General features: G+C 41.7%; 1 protein-coding gene across 3 annotated transcripts in view; it reads right to left on the reverse strand.

The window, feature by feature from the left end:
• eipr1 (EARP complex and GARP complex interacting protein 1) overlaps positions 1–27,493 on the reverse strand; it is a 226,433-nt gene that overhangs the window by 189,132 nt on the left and 9,808 nt on the right. For all 3 annotated transcript variants that reach the window (XM_030443726.1, XM_030443725.1, XM_030443724.1), the window contains exon 3: positions 3,890–4,022. In XM_030443726.1, coding sequence (XP_030299586.1) covers positions 3,890–4,022 — 133 coding nt within the window. The remainder of the gene's footprint in view (positions 1–3,889; positions 4,023–27,493) is intronic.

Genomic DNA, 27,493 nt, shown 5'->3' on the forward strand with positions numbered 1-27,493 from the left:
CTATTAAATGCCCTTAAATCTTCTTTGTAGCTTAAATCTTCTTTGTAGCTGCTAAGCTAAAAGCATTAGTGTGCACCCTATCTGAAGAGCTAAACAGCGCTTAGAGGGTGTAATTATCATCTTTTTCTAATCAGAGTAGATAATGACTCAATTTAGAAAAATAGTTTGTTTATGTTAGTGTTAATTTGAATAAACTGCGCTATACAAATAGTTATCAGACTGTTTAAACTGATACAAAGTGATACCAGCGTGTACCTCAAAAGTACTGGTTAGGCTCTTGTTTTGATCTTACAACCAAGATGTGCAATTGCACCTTGTCATTGGTTCCCAAATATTAATAATTCAGATCAATCTGTCACTACATGTGTTAAAATTATGCAAGGCTATATCCATATCACCCTTTGCTCATAAAAGTAGAAATAGTATCAGTGCTATGGCAGCTTTTGGCTGCATCACCTGAAAGATTTATTGGGTTGTCAAAACATGATTGTTATTAAAGCTATTGGTGTTTGAAGCTGTTTTTTTTGTTGTTGTAACCACTGGGTCACTGCTGAAATATGAAATGCCATGCATTAAAATGCAAGTGCAAGGGTGGCATGTCTAGACTAAACTTGGTTCGAACAGGTTTTACAGGTTTTATCTGTACTATATTGCGAGTGCGCATGCGCGAAAAGCTGCAGACTGCCTGTTACGCTGCTCCAGCCTTTGAGTTCACTTTTTGAACTTTAACTTTTTTTTTACTCTTTTTGTTCGTTATTGTTTCTTCACTGTAACTCTGTGAAGTCCTGCCCTCTCTAACGAGGTTGTTTTTATTGAGTTTTTGTGCTTTTTTTGTGTTGTTTTTTATAAAATGCCGCTTCCACCCGGACACGCTGTTTTTGTTTACTCCGGAGAACAGCTGATCGCGCTAACGCCGGCTGGCATTGTGGCCAGATCAGCTGACATACCACCTGAACTCTGGAGAAAAACACACCGGGGATGCAGAGGAGGGAAGCAACGTCGGGGGATGAGAGGAGGGTCGAGGCTTATGGAGAGGAGAAGATTTAAGCCGTGTCTCCCCTCTGTTGTTATGGGAAATGTACGGTCCCTTAGCAACAGAATGGACGAGCTAACGCGGAGCCACACGGAGTACCAGGAGTGCAGTCTGATGTGTTTTACTGAGACATGGCTGCACAGGGACATCTTGGACCAGAACGTCTCCGTGAATGGTTTCCACACCGTCCGGGCCGACCGGGATTGTACCAAGAGCGGTAAGTGGAAAGGCGGGGGGCTTGCCGTTGTAGTGAATAGCAGATGGTGTAATCCTGGTCACATCACAATTAAAGAACAGCTTTGTAGCCGGGATGTTGAACTGCTGGCCGTTGGACTCCGTCCATATCATCTGCCTAGAGAGATCCCACATGTCATCATTGTTGTCCTGTACATCCCTCCCTCTGCAAACCCAACATCTGCCTGCAGCATGATACACACCAGCATCTCCAAGCTTCAAATTACACACCCTAGTGCCCTCATCATCATGTCAGGAGACTTTAACCACGTCACCATAGATACAGTTCTGCCGACATTTAAACAATACGTCAGCTGTCCTACTAGAGAGGAGAGGACCCTGGACCTTATGTATGCTAACATTAAGGATGCATACATCTCCTCTTCTCTCCCCCCTCTGGGCAGGTCAGATCACAACTTGGTTCACCTCAAACCCTGCTATGTGCCTCTGGTGAAGAGGAAGCCTACAACCAAAAGGACTGTGAGGAGGTGGTCGGAGGAGGCTCATGAGGCACTGCAGGGCTGCTTTGATGTAACTGACTGGCCTGCACTCTGTGAGCCCCACTGGGAGGACATTGATGGGCTCACAGAGTGCATCACAGACTACATTAACTTTTGTGTGAACTGCAATGTCCCTGCTTGGACTGTTACCTGTTACGCTAATAATAAACCTTGGATCACTAAGGACATTAAGGCCATCCTTGATGAAAAGAAAAGAGCGTTCAGAGAGGGTAACCGTGATGAGGTGAGGAGAGTGCAGGGGGTACCCCCTCCACCTCAATTTACACCCACCTACTCCACCCCTCCCCCCTGCTCTGCATCATGTCCTCCACAACCTGAGGACCTCACCTCTCCCCCAACTGTCACCTCTACAGTGTTCTTCACGCCTGACCTGGTGAGAAGACAGCTGACGAGACTCCACTCCGGCAAAGCTGCAGGCCCTGACGGTGTTCTTCCCAGGGTGCTTAAAGCCTGTGCCCCCCAGCTGTGTGGAGTACTCAGTCAAGTTTCAACCTGAGCCTGCACCTCCAGAGGGTCCCTGTGTTGTTGAAGACATCCTGCCTCGTTCCTGTGCCAAAGACGCCGCGTCCCAGCGGCCCTCGGGACTACAGCCCTGACGTTCCACATCATGAAGACTCTGGAGAGGCTCGTCCTGGAGCAGCTAAGGCCTATGGTCGGGCCCTTCACTGATCCACTACAGTTCGCCTACCAGCCCCACCTGGGAGTTGAGGACAGCATCATCTACCTGCTGAACACACTCATCTGGACAAGCCGACGAGCACTGTGAGAGTCATGTTCTTTGACTTCTCCAGTGCTTTCAACACCATCCGTCCAGCTCTACTGGGTGAGAAGATGGCTGCCATGTAGGTTGAGGCCCCCATCATGTCCTGGATTGTGGATTACCTGATGTGCAGACCACAGTATGTACGCCTACAGAACTGTGCGTCCGACAGGGTGGTCAGCAACACTGGGGCCCCACGGGGAACTGTCCTCTCTCCCTTCCTCTTCACCCTATACACCTCTGACTTCAACTATTGCACTGACTCCTGCCACCTTCAGAAGTTTTCTGATGATTCAGCAATAGTTGGCTGCATCGAGGAGGGTGATGAGAATGAATACAGGACTGTTGTGGGTAACTTTGTCACTTGGTGTGAACTGAATCACCTGCAGCTCAACGTGACAAAGACAAGGGAGCTCATAGTGGATCTGAGGAGGGTGAAAACACCAGTGACCCCTGTTTCCATCCATGGGGTCCCTGTGGACACTGTTGAGGAGTACAAGTACCTGGGGGTGTACTTTAATAATAAGTTGGACTGGACTAGAAACACCGCGGTCTATAAAAAAGGCCAAAGCAGACTCTTTTTCCTAAGGAGGCTGAGGTCCTTTAACATCTGCCGGACGATGCTGACGTTCTACGAGTCTGTTGTGGCCAGTGCGATCTTCTTCGCTGTCACATGCTGGGGCAGTGGGCTGAAGGTAGCAGATAACAACAGACGTAACAAACTGATCAGGAGGGCCAGTGATGTCGTGGGGGAGGAGCTGGACACTCTGATGACTGTGGCAGAGAGGAGGATGCTGTCCGATGCTTGTTCTTTATATATGTTGCTTTTATAGTATATGTTGTTTGTATATCTGGAGTGTGTAACAAAAAATAATTTCCTCCTGGGATTATTAAAGTATTTCTGATTCTGATTCTGATATTCAATCTTTGTAAATCTAGTGCAGCACACCAAAAACTGTCTGTACAATTAGAAAATGACCTTACATGAAAAGCACAGATAATGTCCATGTGACCTACACTGATTTTCTCCTGCATGACAATGATTCTGCAGCCACTGCTATTATCCCTTATGTGGGTCATCATATCCACACAATATTATTGATTATATCAGAGTCTGAATATGACTTTTAATTTTGTCGGACCTGTGAAAGACAGACAGGCTGTTATTGATCACCTGTTTAAAGGCTAATTGCATGTTATGCTTCTTAAGTAAACGGCACTAGGTTGAAATATTAAAGAGAGACACAAAGAATGAGACAGAACAACAGAATGAATAAAGAGAAACAAGACATCTACAGAAGCGGTGAATGGTGCCAGAGACAGAAGGAACAGTAGACTCACTTTTGTTAAAGCAGGTGGTGAGCACAGCCTTATCTGCAGGACTGGTGCCAATATGCCATATCTCCCCAGCTTGGTGCAGGAGGACAGTCTTATTAATGATATTATTTTCATCATCAAAGTCAATGATGTGGATCTGGAAAAAAGCAGAGAGAGAGGAGAGATGTGTTGAGGATGAAGCTTAAGTTAAAATACTGCATGCTACGCCCTAGCCACGGTTCAAAGCTCCACTAACTCTTCTTTCTCCTGAAATTGAAAAAGGTTCTTCTTTTTAATATGACAGTAAATGTAATTTTAAGGCAGGCATCACTTTGGTTCTTTTTTTTCCCCCTGTCAACTTCAAACAGGTGAAGACTTTTCATCTTGATTTGGCCTTTAAACGGCGATTAGACACTTTTAGAACTCACACTGGATTCATGGGAGTAGTGGATATAACATGTTTGAGGAGTCGTTGGAAGAGGCACAACAAAAAGGAAATCTGATAAAAGCCTTTTTTTTAGGTCAATGGCCCTTCCAAAAGGGGCTGGTCATTAAGTGCAGTATCCAAGAAAAGCATTTCTCTGAAGGGCTTTAATTGCAGACTTTATTTTTTGTAAACAAAAATATATATTTTTTCTAAAAAAAGCAGATGATTACTTAGCTATAGCTACTGAAAACCCCTAATGCTGTCTTGACTGTGGTGTTACATGCTGAAGGTAGAAAAATCTACAACGACAGTTCAGAAAACTTTTCACACATGTTTTAAAGCAGTACTTCTCAATTAGTGAGGCGCGCCCCCCCAGGGGGGTGTCGGGGGGTGTTGAGAGGCAGGGCGGGACGCGAAGGTCTATATCCACTGGATACATGTCCACTGCGTTACGTCCGCCACGCCAGCGGAGCCGATGGTTTCACTCTAGTCTCTGCGTTAACTTCCAGCAGGTCTGCTGCGCTGCGTATCTGCTCTGTCCCAGCTCCAGCAGTCCGGAGCCCTCCGGAACAGATACGCAGGACTTCTATATCTGGCGGATGCCGGAGTACGACACAGCAATTCAGCTGAATTTTGCACCGAGCAGACAGGAAGTCAAGTGCCGAAATAACAATATAACATACGGTTACTTTTCAAAATAAAAGACTCCATGTTGACACCAGCACATGAATCTCAAAAAAGAGACAAACACAAGCTCTTCTGCTAATCCTTCAGTCGGGAACTATGGAGCAGTAAAATATGACGATTCCTACTGTGAACACGGTCGGAAATGAGGAAAGACCTGTTTGTGTTTTATGCCTAAAAAACTCTGGCAGCGGACAGCATAAAACCATTTTGATAATCAGGTGATTGTATGCAGAATGCTACAACTCATACAGTAGTTTATACAGATAACTAAATAAATAAATATTGTCAGGTTCTCAACAGTATTTCAATTCGGGGGTGTAAAATGAATTTTGGCCTCTGGGGGGGCATGACAAAAAATAATTGAGAACCACTGTTTTAGAGGAAGAGTTAAAGCTGCTGTGTTTCTTATTTCTTATTAAGATAAGTGTAAAGCAACTATTTATTCCATTAGTAATCACTGTTTAGAGTGGGAATAGAGCATTTAGAAACAGAAATGTAAAACTTTATTTAATAGTTTTAGGGGAAATTACATGTGATAATATTTTTGGGAAACAAGCCGGTTGTGGTGACTTTTTGGAGTTTGCCATCATCATGAGTTTAGCAGGTATGGCAATATTGAGGGTTGCAACTAATACATTATTCTATCATCTTTTAATCTGCCGATTATTTTCATGATTAATCAACTAATCCTTTAGTCAATAAAATGTTTGAAAACAGATCATTTTCAGTTCAGTTCAGAATTTCCAAAAGCCCAAAGCAACATTTTCAAATTGCTTGTTTTGTCCAACCAACAGTCCCAAACCCAAAGACTCTTCATTTACTAACATTTTACTAACTAATAAGTAAATCAAACATTTAAATATTTCAAAACATGAAACCATTAATCAATTATCAAAATAGTTGGCAATTAATTTTCTGTTGATCAACCAATCGATTTACTCACTTATGTATGTAACGTATGTGCTGACCTGATTAATATAGGTTTTCTATTCATTAAAGTATTGAAAAAAGTATTGTTTTGGAATGAGTACTGAAACTTAGGCATCAAATTAACACTTGCTTTTTGCCAAAAAAAAAAAAATAGAAAAAAAGAACACACTAAAGTTCCACTTATTTTCTTTGCTTGGGACTCACAAGATGTTGCCGAAATTCTGGACAAATGTGGCAAGTTTGGCTGAAATAAAATGTTTGTCTCCACGGTAAATTCTTACTCTTACACCTCAGCTTAGTCAGTACTGCTTTTTGCCATTTCACAGCCTTTAAAGATATAAAAGATGCATACAAAGAATTTCTTAACATCCATTCAACTAAATACCACAGGGCACCAGAAATAAAGATCCCCTTTATCTGGTGTAATGATGAGACCTCTGTAGCACTTAACACAATCAACAGCTGTCTATCTTTACACACACAAGCTTGACAAGAAAGCATAGTTTTATCCATAGAAAGTTAACAGAAACGCTTTTCATTATATGAGGGCCCTCCATTGAATGCAGTTCAGGGCCTACCATGCAGTAAAACAATGAGGGTCTCAAGGTTTGATCAGACAATTAATGGTGGTTTCCCCCATAAGAGAGACACTCACAGCACCTTCGGGGACAGTTAATGGGGTTGCAATGGACAGTAACTCCTGAAAGGTTCTTCCACTCCTCTTCCCTGTACTACTTTCACAGGCTAAGCAAGAGGATGAAAGGAGACTGTGTGAGGAGGATGAGAAGAGCGCTGGTGCAGCAGCATCCTCCAGCCTCCTCAAAGTCAGCCAGGCAGCTATTAACCTTGGGTTGGACTGCAAATTATTACGCAAGTTATCATTTTATGGTAGTGGGGGAGCAGTACAAATAAATTCAGGCCGGTAGGACAGGGTAATTGGAGGGCCTAGTAATAGGGTCCCCCTGAATTAACCCAGGTGTGAGGGGAGAGAGAAGTTCCAGTCCTCCTCCCCCAGGTGATTTATTCCTCATTCTTCCAGTCCCGGGGAGTGACTCATAGCCTTCAGCCACTTGGGCACCAAGCCCAACACTTTTAATTATATGCCAATGGAAGGAAGGAATTAAGGCAGAGAGTAGGAGAGGAGAGAGACTGGGAAGAGGGGGTAAGGGAGGGATATAGGCAACCTGGCTCATGGCCCCCACTTCAGGGACCTCTATGCTAAAGCTCTTTAGCTGCACAGATGACAGTAAGCAGGGCGGAGGAGTTGGGAACGGGTGAGAGGTGCAAAGCTCAGGTGCTTTATATCGTTAGCAGCCTTATGCCATCCCAACGCGCCCTCCGATTTGTCATTCCAGCATTGGTCTCTGAGGGATTTGAGAGGTGCTCTGAGAGTTAAGAGAGACATTTCCAACCTGTATTATGCTTAATCTGAGGTTGAGAGGCTTATGGATATCTCAGAAGCTGTCAGGGCTGAAATGCCAATTGAAAAGACATTTTTCACATTGCGAGTTCAAACTTGGATGAACTGAGCTAACCAATGTTGGCCAGCAAACTCATGCAGAGTGGAAAAGACTTCATGAAAAAAAAAAACAGATGGCACTGAATGAACCAGCGACTCAAATCATCTAAAAAACTATGTCCTAAGTAGAGCCCGACCGATTTATTGGCAGGCCGATATTATCGGCCAATATTAGGCATTTTCCAAACTATCGGTATCGGCTTTTATAATGGCCGATAAATGAATATTTTAAAAATTAAATTAAAACGGACGAAAAACCCTCCAACCATGTCATGAGTGTTGGCGTCCACCAGAGGGCACTCTACAACAGGTCGAGTCTATGCCACCTGATTGACGTACAGGACGGCCATTCTGAGATCTCTTCTTGTACGGGAAACGCGTCACTTGTCACCGTGCATGCACAAACGCGCTAGCTACTGCAAAACACAAGCGAGCTAAGTGTCCTGGTTAGCGGCTTCAATTATAGCAACAAAAGAAGGGATATAAAAAAATGTGCATTACCATCGACACTCAAACTCAAAGGTACGATACTGACTCTCCTCTGATCAGCTGTTAGCTCCGCAAATCAGCTGTTAGCCATGCCGATCAGCTGTTAGCCTAGCAACGCTAACTTTCAAACCAATGTACTCACTACTCTATGGGCTGTCCATCATTGCTCCGCTGGTCCTCCCTCCACCATAACCCCAGGGTTATTCAGGCCTGGCTCCTTTGTAGCTCTCCTCTGCTGCTATGGTCTCCACCATCTGGCGGTGATGTTGGATGGTCACTCCACCGTTGCTGGCTGGGTCTTCAGGTGTTGAGCGTAGGAGCTCTTGGACCTCTGCTGTCACTTCACCTCAGGCTCTATAGCTGGGATTGGATCTCTTGGTCTCCTGTGTCGCCCCGCTGTGTGCATGGAGCCTCCAGACGCAAGTGTGTTTATACGGACGGTGCCATTCCCTATGTGCGGACTGACAGGTGTAGGAACATGTCCCATGCTGTCTTCCACAACAGGGGGCCTGACTGTGGGTCTGTGTCAATTACCCCCTCTCGCACCCTTTTGTCTTCATCACGAGGGGCTGCTTCCTGTGCCCTTTTGGAGCCGCAGCGCCGGCTTTCTGAGTGAATTCATGGTGGTTCGTCTTCAAGGCGGAGATGCTGACATCTATCAGTCTGGAAAGGGTTACAAAGCCACTTCTAAGGCTTTGAGAATCCAGCGAACCACAGTGAGAGCCATTATCCACAAATGGAGAAAACATGGAACAGTCGTGAACCTTCCCAGAAGTTGCCGGCCTACCAAAATTATTCCAAGAGTGTATCGACAACATGGAGGTCACAAAAGACCCCAGAACAACTTCTTAAGCACTGCAGGCCTCACTTGCCTCAATTAAGCTCAGTGTTCATGATTCAACAACAAGAAAGAGACTGGGCAAAAATGGCATCCATGGGAGAGTTACAAGGCAAAAACCACTACTGACCAAAAAGAACACAAAGGCCCATCTAACATTTGCCAAAAAAACATCTTCATGATCCCTAAGACTTTTGGGAAAATATTCTGTGGACAGACAAGACAAGAGTGGAATTTTCTGGAAGGTGGTTTGGACGTTAACTCTGGCGTACAACTAACATAGCAATTCAGAAAAAGAACATATCACCAGTCAAACGTGGTGATAATAGTGTGTTGGTCTGGAGCTGCTTTGTTGCTTCAGGACCTGGACGACTTGCCTTAATTGATGGAACCATAAGTTCTGCTCTCTACCAGAAGATCCTGAAGGAGAATCATGCTCATGCTCGAAAACGCTCCAATGTGGCTGAATTAAAACAATTCTGCAAAGAATAATGGGCCAAAACTCCTTCACAGTGATCTGTAAGACTCATTGCCAGTTATCGCAAACGCTTGATTGCAGTTATTGCAACCAGTAATTAAGTTCAGGGGGCCATTACTTTTTCACATAGGGGCAGGTTGGTTTGGATAGCTTTTTTCCCCTTAATAAATGAAATCATCATTTAAAAACTGCATTTTGTTTTTTCTTTATCTTTGTCTGATATTAAAATTTGTTTGATGATCTGAAACACGTGAGTTTGACAAAAAAGCAAAAACAAAATAAATCTGTACTAAACACTTTTTCACAGCACTGTAGAGCTGTCTCTTTGGGCTCTGGGAAACTGTGATGAGGATTTTAAATGTTTATTTTATTTTAAAAACTAAATGATTAAGAAATTAATCTTGAAAATATTCAGCAGAATAACGAATAATGAAAAAAAGGCTATCTGCCAGTGTGCTTGATGGGTGTAATAAAACCTTGGTCTTAATCGATGACCGACTGTATGATATTAATACTGAGGGATATACGAGTGTGCAATAAATGCATAGAAAATTGTGATGCTACAATATTGTAGTTGTACGTACATTCTATTCTATTGTTTTTGATGCATATCGTATATAGTACTTTATGGTTTCTTATTGCTTCTATATTTGCCCTTATATTTTTATTGTATTTGTATGTGTACCTGGGCAGTCTGCAGGAGGCTCAAAGTGGAGCACAGTCTCCCCTTCCCTGCAAAGCTCTGCATCAAAAACAACAGCTGGGTCAAGGTTTTCACCACACCGGATGAGGCAATGATATTCATAAACACTGACTTAAAGAACTGATCCTAAACACTCTGACACTTCTGTGTGTTCAAATAGAGGGTTGATCATATCTGAATATGACTCTTTGCAATTCTGAGAATTGAATTGGTCTGTATGAGAATTGTATTCACCTAGAATTTTATTTACGTAGCTTTTTTTCCAGCCAGACACTTTCTATTAGGGGGCAGCCACTTTGTGTGTGCTTAGCAGTCCCGGGCTTAGAGGGATACCGGTGTTTCGTTTGTGGGCAGGAAGAAAACATATTCAGGGGGTTGTTTCACTGTGTTGCTACACATCACAGTGTATGATGTTTTTGCTTTTTTAATGTCTTTTGTGTTTTTTTGGATGCATGCCGGATCGTCTTCATCTCAGGGGTAATGACAATACTGTACAGCAGAATCAATAGCAACTTAAAGGGATAGTTTTTTTTTTTTTAAGTGGGGTCATATAAAGTACATATCTATAGTCGATCTGTTTCCTACCGTAATCACCGATCAGCGCAGCCTCAGTTTGGAGAAGTAGAGTGCCGCTCCAGCCCAGACGCTCAGCTTTGTACTGCAGTGAACGGGGTTCAGCAAAAAAGCTAAATTAACCACCTAAAACAAGACTCACCTAAAAAAATTTACATCAGTTCAAGTGTACGTTGTATAGGTAAAATTCACACCGCTTTACATCATGGTCAGACCGTGCTTTCTTTTGGCACTACATTTTCTCAACCACAGAACCTCCGTATCCCTACGCATTAGCGTAACTGGGCAACAGCTGATCTGCGAGCGGCGGCTGGACGAGAGGTTTACTTTCGATAAAAACGAAACTTAACTCTCCGTATCCTTCCACATTAGCGCTCATGCGTAGGGATACAGGGGTTCTGCGGTTGAGAAAATGTAGTGCCAAAAGAAAGTGCAGTCTGACGGCGATGTAAAGCAGTGTGAATTTTACCTATACAACGTACACTTGACCTGATATAGATTTTTTTATGTGAGTCTTGTTTTAGGTGGTTAATTTCACTTTTTTGCTGAACCCTGTTCACTGCAGTACAAAGCTGAGCCTCTGGGCTAGAGCGGCTCTCTACTTATCCAAACTGAGGCTGCGCTGAGCGGTGATTACGGTAGGAAACAGATCGACTATAGATATGTACTTTATATGACCCCACAAAAAACCTGAACTATCCCTTTAAGGTTAGTCTCATGGAATATGAAGGGACTTGGTCATGTAATTAAAAGGGGTCATGTCTTCTCACATTTTAAATAATTGAAGCCAGACATATTTTTTCTTCAGGAAAAGCACATTGATGGAAACAAACAGCACAGACTGAGAGCAAATTGGATTTACCAGGCTATTCAAGTGCCTTTTACCTTTTTCTATAAAAACATTCAATTTAGCATTTACTCAATGACATAAGACCCTTATGTTAGATTCTAGGGATGCACGATATTTATCGGACCGATAAAATATCGGCCGATTTGGGGAAAAATTACGTCATTTTTTATCGGTCCGATGGGTACATTTTTCCGATAAAAAGATCAGATACATTAATGAAATTACGAGCAACGTTTGTAGGCGGAGTAGCCGCCCGTCCGGGACGCGCTGGTGACGTCATCTATTGCGCCTTACTCGCAGGACCCAAGCCTGGCCCAGTCACTGCCCGACTGATAATAACATGTCTTCACCAGCGTGGTCGTTTTTCTCATTGGCAGAAGATGACAACAGCATTGCCATTTGCAAAACCTGTTCAGCGAGGATTCCGAGAGGGGGAAAGAAGATGTCAAGTTTTAACACAACAAATCTGATAGCTCATCTGAAAAGTCGTCATCGCGGCGAAGCGGTATTGAAAGAATATGAGGCAGCCGCCGCAGCCGCTAGCGGTGCTAAAGCTAAAACAACAACAAGACGGAGGGTCGATATCCCCATTTAGCAGGCGTTTGAAAACTGCAAAAGCTTTTCAAGAGACAGCGAAAAGGCTAAAGCCATTAACGACAAAGTGATGGAATTCATAGCTCTCGACGACCAGCCTTTTTCTGTCGTTGAGAACCCGGGTTTTCGTAAGTTATTAGCACACTTGGAGCCACGTTACACTCTCCCAAGCCGCCGCTTCTTCTCGGATGTTTCCCTCCCTGCACTCTATGATATTGTCGCCACACACATCCACAACCTGATCGACAAGAACGGACTACACGTGAGTTTTACCACAGACATATGGACGTCAGATGTTAGTCGATGTTAACTGCTCAGTGGTTGGATCAAGACTTTAACATGCATAAAGCAATGCTACATGCACAGGAGTGCCCCGTGTCTCATACAGCGACAATGATATGCCAAGCTTTTGAAACAATGCTCGCACAGTGGAGTATTACAAAAGACCAAGGGCATGTTGTGCTCAGGGATAATGCCCGTAACTTACCTCCAAAATTCCTTTACAGATAAACCATTGTTCTGTTGAACAATTAGGGGGATGCACTTTTTTGGTAAAATGAAGTTCTGTCTTTTGCTCTGTTATTGTTATTTATAGCAAATGACCACATATTTTTGTGATGAAATGAAAAAAATAAACATTTGAAGAGCCAAAAACTTTTGTTTTTTGTTCTAGATAGGCCAGAGCAACAAATATATCAGTTTTCAATCGCTGCATCCTGCACAAACTGCAGATTATATAAAGATTATAATAAATATAAAAATATGAATTTATCGGTTATCGGTATCGGCCATGAGAAGAAGGAAATAATCGGTTATAGGTATCGGTTGAAATTTTTCATATCGTGCATCACTATTAGATTATTAATGATTTCAGGTCACATAAATTCCTTTCCAATATCAATACTTAATATCTATACCCCGAACATTGACAATCCTGTTTTCTTTTTTTTCTTCCTTAAAGCTTTTGATATGATACCAGCCGCTAGCTCAAATGTGATTATTGGAGGTGATTTCAATTGTTATTTAGATCCAATCCTGGACACATTTTCGACAAAAATGGCTCCTACCATTACTTCAGTGCAGACTCTGAATGATTTAATTAAGACCAGGAATATGGTTGATATTTTGGGGCTGCGGCATCCTACTGACCGAGATTATTCTTTTTACTCTCATGTCCACAAATCATACACCAGGATTGATGACTTCCTGATTTCTTCTGACTTACAATTTAACAGTATAAATTCTACTAATAATAATATCTTGGTTTATGATCATAGCCTGGTATCACTTCAATTTAAAGGTATTCTGTCCAAAGAAAAATACAGCTGGCGCTTTAACCCTCTTTTTCTCAACGATCATTCTTTTACTGAACATATGACTGCATGTATAGATGAGTTTCTTATCACCATCACTGGAGGAAATGTATAGATTTTCTCTCTTACAATCTGACTACTATAAGATCTTAAAATTAAAATATGAGTATAATAATATCCTTAACAAACATGTTAGCAGCCAATTACCTAAGCTCAAACAGAAACATTTTGAACTAGGTGATAAACCAGAGAAATTACTAGCAAGTCAAATTAGAGGTGAGCTAGCTTATCAAGCCATTCATAGGATTTAATCTAAATCAGGGACATTGGTTACCAACCCAAAGCAGATAAATGCCTGCTTCACTAACTTCTATAAGGAACTTTATTCCAGCAAAGTCAAGGCCACTGAAGCAGATTTCTGTCATTTTTTCACTAACATAAATATTCCACAATAAGATGGCGTATCTAGAGATGACATTGACATTGACATTGACATTCAAGTCTTACACAGACTGCAGTACTGGAAAACCAAATTTAACAAGATTTTTGAATCAAAAGTTCAATCAAATTATACACCGCCATCCCTTTAGATTTAGATTAGAAAAGATTCTGCCGCAGTTTATACACAATGACCAGACTAGAGTTGCACGATACCCGCGGAACCCACGGTACCCCGCGGTGCCAAATCCTAACGGTTCCTACTATACTAGAAATTCTACACGACTGTACAACCGTGGATTACTATACTACCGGTGCCAGTTTCCGCTACATAGCGGCCGCCCCTACTCTCCTCCCGGCTTCTCACTGCATGCTACTCCCTTGTAAACAAACCCACATGCTAACTACTGCAACCGAACTACACAGCTACTAAATGATTGGCTGTTTGCCTGTTACTGGTGATGTCCGGGCCGGGGATATGATAGGCTGTTTCCGCACGCTGGGTCCACCCGTCTGTTTGCTGATTGACTGTTCGTGTGTTTCTGCCGGCAAGAACGAACTCCATGAAGACAGCTCCGCTTTGATAGAAATTTGCTTCAAAACAAACAACAAGCTAAAGTTCTGTCTCACCCAGATGTGAGCTTACAGTCACTAACACGAGACAACACACTCACCATGGCAGAAGCACCAGGCCCGAGCGGCGAGTCTGCTGCGGCGGCATCTCAGTGGCACCACTCATTTTGCTCAAAAAACCAAACTCCAAAAGTCACATTTGGAACTATTTTAGCTTTAAACAAGGCACAGATGGTAAAGCAATAGACAATGGCCGTCCACTGTGCAGGCGCTGCCACCAAGCTATAGGAGCCAAAGGAGGGAACACATCCAACCTCATAAACACCTGCAGGGTCGTCACCCAGATTTATATGTCGAATACCAGGTTAGTATGCCCTGTTTATTTTCTCATTGGCTAATATTAGTCTATATGCTCCGTGTACAGGCTGAGGAATGAAGAGTTAAAGTATGTCAAAGTATAAAGCACCTAGAAAATGCATAAAAATATAGTTTTCACAGGGAATCAGTTCCTGTTTATTGTATTTTGTCCTCTATGGTTTATTATGTTATATTATTGTCAAATAGATATTTTTAAAAGACAGAGGATTTGTTATCCTAAGTTGATTATTTATATTAGTTAAACATAAATAATGTGCAAAGGAAACTAAATGATTATATGATTTCAACCATATAAATTCTAACTTCATTTATTTGTTTTTTATTGCTCGTATGCTTTTGTTCATGTACTGTTATTGACCCAGTTATGAACTAAAACCATTAGGACCATTAGGCTAATTTGTTATGTATTTCCCACTCCTTATTTTAGAGAGAGCCATCCAACCCAAAAGGGAAGCAACCCATGACCATACCTTTTTTTTTTTTTTTTAATTTTTACTTTTTAATAAATGTTATTCATAAAAATATTTGTTTCAGTCTAATTCATGCTTCACTAGTATTATGTTTATCATGCACCAAACAACATTATAAGTAATAAGTAAGTATTTATAACTTGTACAAATACATTGCAGTTCATAAAAATAATGATAATAAAAAAAGGCTGCAGTATCGCGATAATACCCGGAACTGTGATACTTTGTCTGGTATAGTATCGTGGTTACTCATTTTGGTATCGTGACAACTCTAGACCAGACTAGATTAATCTCACAAAGACACCCCCATGATAACATCAGACGGTCTCAATACATACTAAACCATATTAAGGGTTTCTCCCTGGTGGCCTGCCAGGCTTCAATTTCCCACCCCCAGGCTAAGCATCATTTATTTATTTATTCAAAATAGGTTTGTATACATCAGTAACAAAGTTGAAAGCGCAATGGTGACATCTTATGGTCAACATGTGAACACATAGCGGGTCTGAGGTCAGGTGTCTTTTTCATCACCTAACACCCCACATCCAACAAACCACTGCTACTGTCACTACACACAAACTAAGCTATTTGTTATTGAACATAACGGATGATACAAAGAAAAGGCCAAAAAACGCGGAAACGTTGAACCCGCTGGTTCACCTGTTGACCAGGAGTGCAGCGGCACAACGTTGGCTGATCTACGGGTCGATGAGGCAGCAAACATGGATGTAGCATGGTTGTTACCTTGTCGTCCGCTGCAGTGGCAGAGCAGCCTTGTCTGTCTTTTTAATCAAATTTTAATCAAAATTAGTTGGTGGACGGAACTTCCGGCTCAGCGAAACATGGCGTAAGTCACACAGCGCGGGGCTCCTGCAGAGTTTATTTTTGTATGCGTTTTTAGGCACTACTCATTCTTTTCCTACGTTCTACTAGTCTCTTAATAACTTTTATTTGATACATTTTTCGGTTTTATATCATTACAATGACCCCAAAGTTAATAAGGGAGGAAACACCGTACAGTCACACCTACAGCCTGTCACCCATGATGCCGCCTCGCCATGTGATGAATCGACCTCTCCGCCGCGGGCTACCAACACACGGTCCACCTGTACGGATTCCGCTGCACTTAAAACTGAGCTACTTCTGGCTCTCCGTGAGGAGGTCGCTGCTGTATTTAAAGCGGAGCTCCAGACGGCCCTGGGTGAGAACCTTTCTTTCATTAAGACTGAGCTGCTCGCCTTCAAAAGTGAATTATCCTCCAGCATATCTGCTATGCAGCAAAACTTTGCCGGGCTGAAGGGTACCGTGGCGGAGATGGAGCAGTCTTTGTCCACCTGCACCAATGATATTGTAACCCTTCAAACTAAAGTGGAGCACCTCACTCAAGAAATGGTCAAATTGGAAGATAAGTGTGAGGATCTGGAGTCAAGGTCGTGCTGTCAGAATATCCGTATCATTGGGGTCACGTAGGAGGATTCAACCTCGGCGTCTGCCGCTAATGTGTCTAAGCTGCTGATGGAGGCCTTCGCGCTCGGGAAGGAGCCGCTGGTGGATAGAGCTCATCTGGCTTTGCTCCCCAGGCCCAGACTGGGAGACCGCCCCTGCGCCATAGTGGCAAGGCTTCACTACTACGCTGTCTGCACCGAGATCATCAGGAATGCGAGAGAGATAAATACGGGACATGACCATCTCTGTGTTTCCCAACCATACCCCCAAGACGGCATGGGCTTGTGCCGCTTTCAATGAGGTTCGCCACCTGCTACGCGACATCGAGGGAGTCAGGTTTGGTACTCTCTACCCAGCTCGGCTGCGCATCACTTACATTGGTGTGCAGTGCAACTTCACTTCACCTGAAGAGGCTAAGACATTTATTAAGTCGCTCACCAAGTAAAGGCATGAGCATATGCGCTCAATTACTGCAATGCACTTTCTCTATGTATATATCACAAGAATTGTTCAAAAGCTCTGGTGAGTAACTTGGACACTGGTCTTTTTCCTTTTTACTTATTTTTTATCCCTTCATTTATCATTTAATGCATTTGTTTATTATATTGAAAGACTTCAGCAAATGTCCAAGCCCACTCTTGGACAATTTAGCGCCCTGGGTGACTTTTACACCTGCACTTTATTTTTCTATTGAACTGACTCACTCTGGAACAGGCTAAAATTCTTAAGTTCTTGTGCCTGACAGGTTTTCCTTAAAGACACCAGCTGTCTGCTGTGCTAATGCACTATAGTAATTTCTAGTGCCTCCTATTCAATGTTTAAAGTTCATTTAAATGTACATTTCCTTTTTGTTGTTTTTTTTCTGTTTTTCTAATTTATTATTTTTTGTATTTATATTTGTTTTTCCTCCCTCCTTTTCTTGTAGGGGTGATTTATTTTTTTATTTTTTCCATTTATCTCCATTCTCTTTTCTCCATTCCTAAAAAAAACATGAGCCTAGATGACTGACACTGTACGTGCAAGCCCAGATACTGGATCTCCTATCAGATTTTTGTTGGAATGTCAAAGGCTTGAACAGTCCCATTAAACGGTCAAAGGTTCTGTCCTATTTGAAGCGCTTAAATGCCAACGTAATATTCCTACAGGAGACACATTTGCGTGACAGAGATCAGGTTAGACTTAAAAGCCCATGGATTAATTATATTTTTCACTCAACTTTTGACTCTAAAGCTAGAGGGGTAGCTATTTTGGTTAATAAAAGAGTTCATTTTACCAGCACTAAAATTATAGCTGATAGGAACGGCAGATATTTGACTGTAGCAGGCCATTTATGCCATAATCCCGTTTTATTAGTAAACATTTATGCTCCAAATTTTGACAACCCAGATTTCATAAATAAACTATTTGGCACTCTTCCTTTTCTGGACACCCAGTTCTTTATTCTTGCTGGGGATCTGAACTGTGTGATGAACCCAACCTTGGACCGTTCAATACCCGCACTCTCACCCAGTCTGCTATGTCCAAATCGATTTCAGATTTTATGCTCCAGAATGGGTTTGTGGACCCTTGGAGATTTTATAATCCACAAACTAGGGTATATTCTTTTTATTCTCATGTGCACCAATCTTATTCTCGCACTGATTATTTTTTTGTCGATGGTTCCCTGCTCCCCAAAGTGACATCCTCCGAATATCATTCAATTAGTATGTCTGATCATGCTCCTCTTACCCTTTATATTAGACTCTCAAGTCAACCTTATTATTCCTCACCCTGGAGGTTCAATACTCTGCTACTGTCTGATGATGCATTCAATGCCTTTATCGAGTCCTCAATTGATGAGTTTATAACCATTAACAAAAACGAGTCTGTGTCTTACTCATTATTATGGGAATCGCTTAAAACTTATCTGCGCGGTCAGATTATTTCTTATTCTACTCATCGCAACAAAACCCATAAAAGCCAGGGCAGATGAACTCTTCACTAAAATTATGGATACTGACAGACAAAATGCTACTAACTCATCCCAGAATTTAGTGAAACAGCGTCACGACCTACAGGTTGAATTGGACCTCCTTACAACAGCTGACGCAGAGCGACTTCTAGTACGTTCTCGTGCTGCTTATTATGAGCATGGTGATAAACTGAGTAGGCTCCTAGCTCATCAATTGAAACGTCAAACTACCTCTCGATTAATTACACAAATTAAAGATTCCTCTGACAACCTTCTCTCCGATCCCACATCTATCAATGATATTTTTAAGAATTTCTATCCCTCCCTTTACAAATCGGAATCATCATCAGACATGATAGAAATGACTTCCTTCCTCCATAATCTTGACATTCCCAAAGTTGATCCCCCTACTGCTAATGGGCTTGATGCACCTTTGACTCTGGAGGAAATTAAGTTTTCTATCAAAGCCATGCAAAATAATAAAACACCCGGTCCAGACGGATACCCTGTTGAGTTTTTTAAGAAATGTATTGATAAATTAGCCCCTCTCCTCTGCTCTATTTATAATGAGTCCCAAGAGCGTGGTTCATTACACCCAACTTTAACCCAGGCCTCCATATCCCTTCTCTTAAAGAAGGGTAAAGACCCTACATCTTGCACATCTTATAGGCCTCTGTCGCTTCTTAATGTTGACGTTTTTAATGTCAGAACCCTTTTGAATGTAATTTTTTTTTTTTTTGATGTACTATTATAATCCCAAATTGGGAAATTCTTTTTTCCACTCACATTACACACAGGTGCGCACACACAAACACACACATGCAGTGTAGAGGAGATGAGCGAAGGGGCAGCCACACATGCTACGGCGCCCAATGAGCAGTGTTAGGGGCCGGTGCCCTGCTCAAGGACACCTCGGCAATGCCCAGGATGTGAACCAGCACTCTCCAACTGCTAGTCCACATCATTCTTTTTTGGTCCGGGTGGGACTTGAAGTCCCCAAGCCAAGTCCCTACGGACTGAGCTATTGCCGCCAATACAATTTCTCTGGACATTCTTCTTTAAACCCCAAGTAGTCATTTCAACTGATGCAGATAAGGCCTTCGATCGGGTAGAATGGCAGTATCTTTTTGAGGTTCTACAACGGTTTGGTCTGGGGAACAAGTTTATTTCTTGGATCCGACTTTTATATACTTACCCTCAAGCCAGCGTTGTTTATTTTGCGTTGTCACGTGGCACTAGACAGGGCTCTCCTCTTTCTCCCTTACTTTTCGCCTTGGCCATAGAGCCCCTCTCAATTGCATTAAAATCTCTCCCTCAATTGCGCGGTATTTCTCGTTCTGGCATGAAATTAAAATTGTCCCTGTATGCGGACAACCTTCTTTTATATAGCTATATCTGACCCACTGACTACTATTCCACCAATTGTATCTGTGTTAGAGAGATTTGGCTCTTTCTCCAGCTATAAAGTTAATCTCCTTAAAAGTGAATGCTTTCCTATAAATTCCCTCACTCTAACACTTAAACAGTCTGATATTCCCTTCAAGCTCAGCCCCTCAGGGTTTAAGTATTTAGGGATCAATGTGACCTGCACCTTACCCTCTTTCTATTCTGCAAACTTTTCTCCATTGCTTGCCCAGGTTGGGGTAGATTTCAAGAGGTGGAACTCTCTCCCTCTGACCTTGATAAGTAGAATTAAAGTGGTGAAAATGAATGTCTTGCCCACATTTCTTTTTTTATTTCAGTGCATTCTTTTATTTTTGACCGAACATTTTTTTTAATCTTTAGATTAGACTATAACCTCTTTCTTGTGGGGCGGTAAAACCCCCAGAGTAAAGAAGTCCTTACTGCAAGAATGTACTTTTGATGGCAGTCTTGTCTTACCAAACCTTCTTTTATATTATTGGTCAGCACACATACATAAATTGACTTACTGGCTTCAATCTCCACAGCAGTTATGGTGTAAGCTCGAGACTCAGTCCTGTGTATCCTCTTCACCTGCTGACTTACTCACCACTTCACTGCCTATCAGTCCTTCCAGTTTCACAAAGAATCCTTTGGTACTCTCTACCCTAAAGATCTGGATCCAGTTCAGGCGGCTTTTTAAGTTTCTGTCTGCGTCTACTCTGATGCCTTTAATGGACAATCACCTATTCCCCCCATCTTTTATGAATACCTCCTAAAAATTATGGCAAAGTCGAGGTATTAAGGTTTTCAGAGACCTCTTTAAAGATGGCACTTCTGCTACTTTTTTACACCTTTCTTCAGATTTCAACTTGCCTACATCCCATCTATTTCTCTACTTTCAAATTAGACATTGTGTTTCTTCTCTTTTTCCTTGTTACCCTTCCCTACCTGTTAGTCAACCATGGGACGACCTCCTGACCTTGAAACCCCTCCATAAATCGCTAATATCCAAAATTTATGACAAGCTCATGGCTCTTGACGCTCACTCAGTTGTCAAAACCAGAAACGCTTGGGAGCGTGAGCTTAGTGCAAATCTGACAGATCAATTTTGGAATAAGGCTGTACACTGTATACGTTCAACTGCTCCTTGTGCCAGGCTTCAGCTTATACAGTTCAAAGTAGTGCACAGAACCCATTTCAGCAAATCCAGACTATCTGAAATATATCCTAATGTTCCAGACCAGTGAGATAGATGCCATGCCTCTGCCTGTAATTTAAGTCATATGTTTTTCCTCGGTCCCACATTACACAAATTTTGGGCTGATTTTTTTATGATTTTGACAAAGGCTCTAGGCGCCCAAATAAAGACAGACCCTTTTATTGCTATATTTGGGGTCTTGCCGGTACAACTTGGCATTAACCCTTTACAATCAGAAGTTTTATCCTTTACTTCTCTTCTGGCAAGACGTCGCATTTTACTCCTCTGGAAGTCTCCTAAACCTCCATCTATATCTCTCTGGCTCATGGATGTTATGTTCTTTCTCAAATTGGAGAAGATATGTTTTGCAGTGAAAGGCTGTTCCAATAACTTTTTTCGGAAATGGAATTCTTTCATAAACTATTTTAATTCCATACCAACTCTGCCCCCGGACAAATCCCCCCTAACCCCCGCCCCCCCCCTTTTTTTTTTTTTTATTGATTTATTTATTTCTGCATCTTTATTTTATGTTGCCACTAATTTGTTTTATTTGATTGGGTTTGTATTTATTTTTTTATTTATTTATTTGTTTATTTATTTTTTGGTTTTATTTTTTGGTTTTATTTTATTTATCTTTTTCTTTTCTTTAGCAGAATGTATTTTAATCCTTTACTACAACCAGACTGTGTCCACGATACGGTTTATTGTCTTTTTTTTCATCTTTTTTTTTTTTTTTCTTTTTTGGGGGGGGGGGATATTTACCATGTTTATTTAGACAAGTCATTTACTTCATTTGATGCGGAAACAATGTTCACTGTTCCTGTTATCTTAAAAGAAAATACTATAGGGCAATATTTGTATTTCTGTACTGTGCTGTGTAATTTGTCCCTAATAAAAAAATGTAAAAGAAAATTAATTGGTGGACCAGAAATTCAGCGAGTGGCTGTACCTGACCAATTATAGTAAGTTTTGTTTTGTACAACGTGAAAAAATTTAGAATATTAAGTGAGCCAATTTCACAGTGGTTTAGTCGTAAAACACCGCTGTTAAATTAAGTGTTGGATAAGCTATGGCGGTAGCTGTTTTAATAAAGTCAGTTTCACTTTTGGGTATATTTTGCCAAATCTTTCGCAGCCACCGCCAGCTACGTAGGGATCCTCAACCAGAGCTTTTTATTGAAGCTCCTCACACTACTTATAGGCAAGATGTGCTAAACACTCATGTTGGGTCTCTCCACCAACACACCAGCATCAATGGCAGCAAGCAGAATGCCACATTGTTTCAAAGGTAAATATATGTCACTGATTATAATGAAATATCTATTATGAAATATCCAACAGTTAGCCTGCACTATTTTCATGTTGTTGGCTCGTCAATCACTGCAGCAGTCAGGCCAGTGATTAATATGAAGCATGAAGCCATAATTGGTGATTTTAAATGCCTTAACTGGCACCTAAAGCAAGAAATTGCCATCCAATTAACTTTTAACATTGATTTAATGCAAGGCAGTTTGGAACCACTCTAAATTCTACTACTTTATGAATCTATTACCGATAGGACGCTGCCATCAGTCAGTCTCTGGCCTGTGTCAGGCCCGTGTCACAAACAAAAAAACATGCTTCGCCGCCAGTGGGCTGCTCTTCTAACCTACCACTAGGCTTAGCAAGTTTTCTGGGGGAACCCCTGATATTCAACAAAACAAACTTGAAGCTGTCTTAGTGAGTGTAGATGCTGAGATGACTTTTGACTCAGTAAGCTTGCCTCTCCTATATGAAGCCCTTGAACGATTCGAGACAAGGATGCCCCACTTTCACCACTACTGTTCCCGCTGCCACTTGCATAGTACATAATTCTGAATGAAAAGCATTAAAGGAATCTGCATTCATGAAGAAGACCACAAGGTGGCGCTGTACGCAGATGATATTTTTGGTTTATTTAAGTAACCCTTCTGAATCCTTCTCTGACCTTATGAAATTTCTTGACAAATTTGGTAAATATGCAGGGTCTAAATGTAATATACAAATAACACAAAGTTCAAAGTTCAAGACATTGAACTTTGTATTATGAACGACCCTCCAATTCATGCAGTATTACACCAAAAAAACTTTGCAAGGTTTATAAATAACGTAAAGCTCCACTCCTAAAAGCTCAGCCAAAAAACTGGAATATTATTCGGCATGAGTATAAACTAGAGAATTAAACTACAAATAATCCAATGGTGTACTTATGATCTTATGTTCAAGCCAAACAAATGGACTATATATTTAAAATGTAAATCCTGTATTGCAAGAGGAATAACAATGTTTTAAAAGTAACAGAAAAAGAAAACAATTGAAAGACCCTGAATACCTGCAGGAAAACCATTCTCTTGAAAAAAAAAAAATAATAATAAAATAAAGATATCTCCAGAAACACAATCACTATGAACATAATAATAAGAATAAAACGGACTTTAATGACCATTTACTGAAAATATTTACTGACACTTAGAAAAGCAAGTCTAATAAAGGTGTTCCCTCACTAATGACAAAGAAATCCAACACCACAGAATAAATTAAATAAAATGGGAGAGAGAGAGGGTAATCTTTCAATCTCAAGTGAAAAAGACTTGGCTTGATGATTGTAGTGTTGGAAAAATTATGCTTATATTATCAGTTTCTTGCATTGCATTGATATAACCTGCTTGACTTCCTTTATATGTTTGTGGAAGTGTACCGAGCTCCTGGAAAAGTACTGTGGAGAAACACACTCACCCTCCAGCGGGACCACAAGGCCTCGAATGGCATCTTGTGTGAATAACATTTGGTGGACATCATAAGAATGTTTGTGTGAAGGATAGATGCTGAAGGCCGTAGGTCCGAAAGTGTGTACGTGTACTTCTCCATCATGCATAACAACTGTATGACTCATATGTACTGTCAAAGAGCCAATCATATACGCTTACGCCTTATTGTAGGTGAATAAAAGATGCTTGGGGAGAGCAGCTCATTGGAACTCGGAAGCCCAGACTTTGTGTGCTGACTTCTGCTCTTCCCCTTTGCAAAGAAAGACAATCTCCGTGTTCGTGTCTCATTTCTTAACAGATTTAAACCTAACAGTAGACTCTACTGGAAATGTATTCATTAATATCTGATGGGAATTCAGATGGAAATGCTTTATTCGTTTCTTCACATCATCAAGGCAGAAGGCACATTTTTCTGGAGGGAATTTCTAAATGTTGGAGACAATGTGGTTCTCAAGAGGCCAATCACTAGCATATATTTTGGGACTGTTCAGTGATAAAACTCTTTTGTGTAGAGTTTCACAGAGCACTAAACAGCATACTAAACACTCTCCTACCCTTGGAATTTACTGTACTATTCCTAGGAAATGTTGACCTTCTGACAAGGTGCCCTGATAAATATATGTATGGTATTTTGGTATCAGCCTGCAAAAAAGCTATGCTACAGCATTACAAGAATGGACTGATATAGTCATAGTATATCATGAGAAAGTATTACTTTCTCCCTTCACCTTCAAATAGAAGTGTTCATTAAATTATGGACTAAGTGGATTAAATATGTAAAACCTTTACAGACAGATTTTGTAGAGATATGAAAGACCTTGTTATGCTGCTTGTATCTAACAAACTGTATTCATTTTTGTCGTGTTATTGAATAACTTGCGTTGAGTCCGACTGTAAATATAACGTGAATCCTTCATTTTTTCCCCCACGTCACTTCCTGACATCACCCTAACCTCTCACGTCCTCCTTCCCCAGCCTCCGTAGTTCCCCTCAAGACAGTTACACCACATCTCCCCTTTCTAGAATCAATGGGTAGACTGCCATTGATTCAGCAGGACCTTAGGGGATTAGTCTGCCCCTTAGCTGGAAGGTCTGCTCCTATCTGAGCCATTCACACTCACAACAGACACACAGCAATATAACCTTAGCTTGGAACAAGAAATTACAAAACTCAATACAAAACACCTTGTACGGTCTACCCTCACTCCAACACTGAAACTTGAACATTTACATTCAAACAGTACAACAATAAAAAAAATGGCTCAATCACAGTATCAAACAAATTTTTTTTTTGATTGTCTCTCAGTCTCTGTAAAGTCTGTGATGAGCAAAATTACCAGCTGAACCGGGTCGGTCTTACCACAGCTCTCCCAGACCTGGTTCTGAGAGTAGGAGTAGATGGTGGTTCTGGAACAGTGGTGCTGCTGCCGGTTGTTCTGCTGTAGGCCATTCCGGAACACCTCCTGGGATCTGCTCAGCTGCACCACTGCTGCCTGGCTCTGGTGAAGGCTGCATGGCAATGAGATGGGAACAGTTTCGCCTGGTGATCCCGTGGGGTCCCTCTACCAGATATGACCGAGGTGTTGTGTGACTTCTGATGACAGCTCCAGCTGCTCTTTGGTCTGTGACCCACATGTCCTTCCCAGGAGTGAGTCTGTTGAGGTTCTGTGCACGGTGTCGCAGATTGTAGCGTTGTGCATCTTCCCTCTTCCTCTCCTTTTCCTTCAGCAGTATCGTGTCTCCATCAGGAAGAGCAGGCTCTAACAGTGCAGGCAGAATAGGCACGGTGGTACGAAGCCTCCTCCCCATGAGAAGTTGAGCTGGGCTGTATCCATTATGAAGTGGGGTAGACCTGTATGCAAGCAGAGCAAGGTATGGATCCTCTGACTTCTTCAGGAGTCCCTTCACGGTCAGTACTGCACGTTCAGCTTCAGCATTTCCCTGGGGATATTTTGGACTACTGGTCACATGACGAAATCCATAGGACTCAGCAAAGTCAGCTCCTGAGAACTGTGGCCCGTTATCAGTGACCAGTGTCTCACAGATGCTGTGACGTGCAAAAATTGACTTCAGGTGATGGATCACATCCTTAGACCTTGTGGGGGTTAGCAGTGCGATCTCCATATACCTTGATGTGTAGTCCACCACTAGCAGGTAGGTCTTGCTCCCTAGCATGAACAAATCTGCTCCACACTTTTGCCATGGTCGGCCTGGGTACTGTGTTAGCAACAGCGGCTCCCTTTGGTTCTTTCTCTCCTGGCAGCATGCCCGGCAGTTAAGAACCACCTCGTTCAGCTGCTGGCTCAGCCCTGGCCACCATACTGACTGTTGCGCCCTCTCTCTACTAGAGTTGTCGCGATACAAAAATGAGTAACCACGATACTATACCAGACAAAGTATCACGGTTCCGGGTATTATCTCGATACTGCAGCCTTTTTTTATTATTATTGTTATTTTCATGAACTGCAATGTATTTGTATAAGTTATAAATAAATACTTATTAATTACTTATAATGTTGTTTGGTGCATGATAAACATAATACTGGTGAAGCAGGAATTAGACTGAAACAAATATGTTTATGAATAACATTTATTAAAAAGTTAAAATTTAAAAAAAAAGAAGGTATGGTCTTGGCCATGGGTTGCTTCCCTTTTGGGTTGGATGGATCTCTCTGAAATAAGGAGTGGGAAATACATAACATGAATTAGCCTAATGATTCTAATGGTTTTAGTTCATGAACAAAAGCATATAAGCAATAAAAAACAAATAAATGAAGTTAGAATTTATATGGTTGAAATCATAATCATTCAGTTTCCTTTGCACAATATTTATGTTTAACTAATATAAATAATCAACTTAGGATAACAAATCCACTGTCTTTTAAAACAATCTATTTGACAATAATGCTTCTTCTCCAACATAAAAAACCATAGAGGACAAAATACAATAAACAGGAGCTGATTCCCTGTGAAAACTATATTTTTATGCATTTTCTAGGTGCTTTATACTTTGACATCCTTTAACTCTTCATTCCTCAGCCTGTACATGGAGCATATAGCCTAATATTAGCCAATGACAAAATAAACAGGGCATACTAACCTGGTATTCGACATATAAATCTGGGTGACGACACTGCAGGTGTTTTATGAGGTTGGATGTGTTCCCTCCTTTGGCTCCTACAGCTTGGTGGCAGCGCCTGCACAGTGGACGGCCTCGTCTTTTGCTTTACCATCTGTGCCTTGTTTAAAGCTAAAATAGTTCCAAATGTGACTTTTGGAGTTTGGCTTTTTGAGCAAAATTAGTGGTGCCGCTGACGACGACGCAGCGGCAGACTCGCCGCTCGGGCCTGGTGCTTCTGCCATGGTGAGTGTGTTGTCTCGTGTTAGTGACTGTAAGCCGTGCGCGCGCCTGGGTGAGACAGAACTTTAGTTTGCTGTTTGTTTTGAAGTGAATTTCTGTCGAAGCAGAGCTGTCTTCATGGAATTCATTCTTGCCGGCAGAAACACACGAACAGCCAATCAGCTAACAGACGGGCGGACCCAGCGTGCGGAAACAGCCTATCATATCCCCGGACATCACCAGT

Source organism: Sparus aurata, chromosome 16 (genome assembly GCF_900880675.1).
Source record: "Sparus aurata chromosome 16, fSpaAur1.1, whole genome shotgun sequence".
Lineage (NCBI taxonomy): Eukaryota > Metazoa > Chordata > Actinopteri > Spariformes > Sparidae > Sparus > Sparus aurata.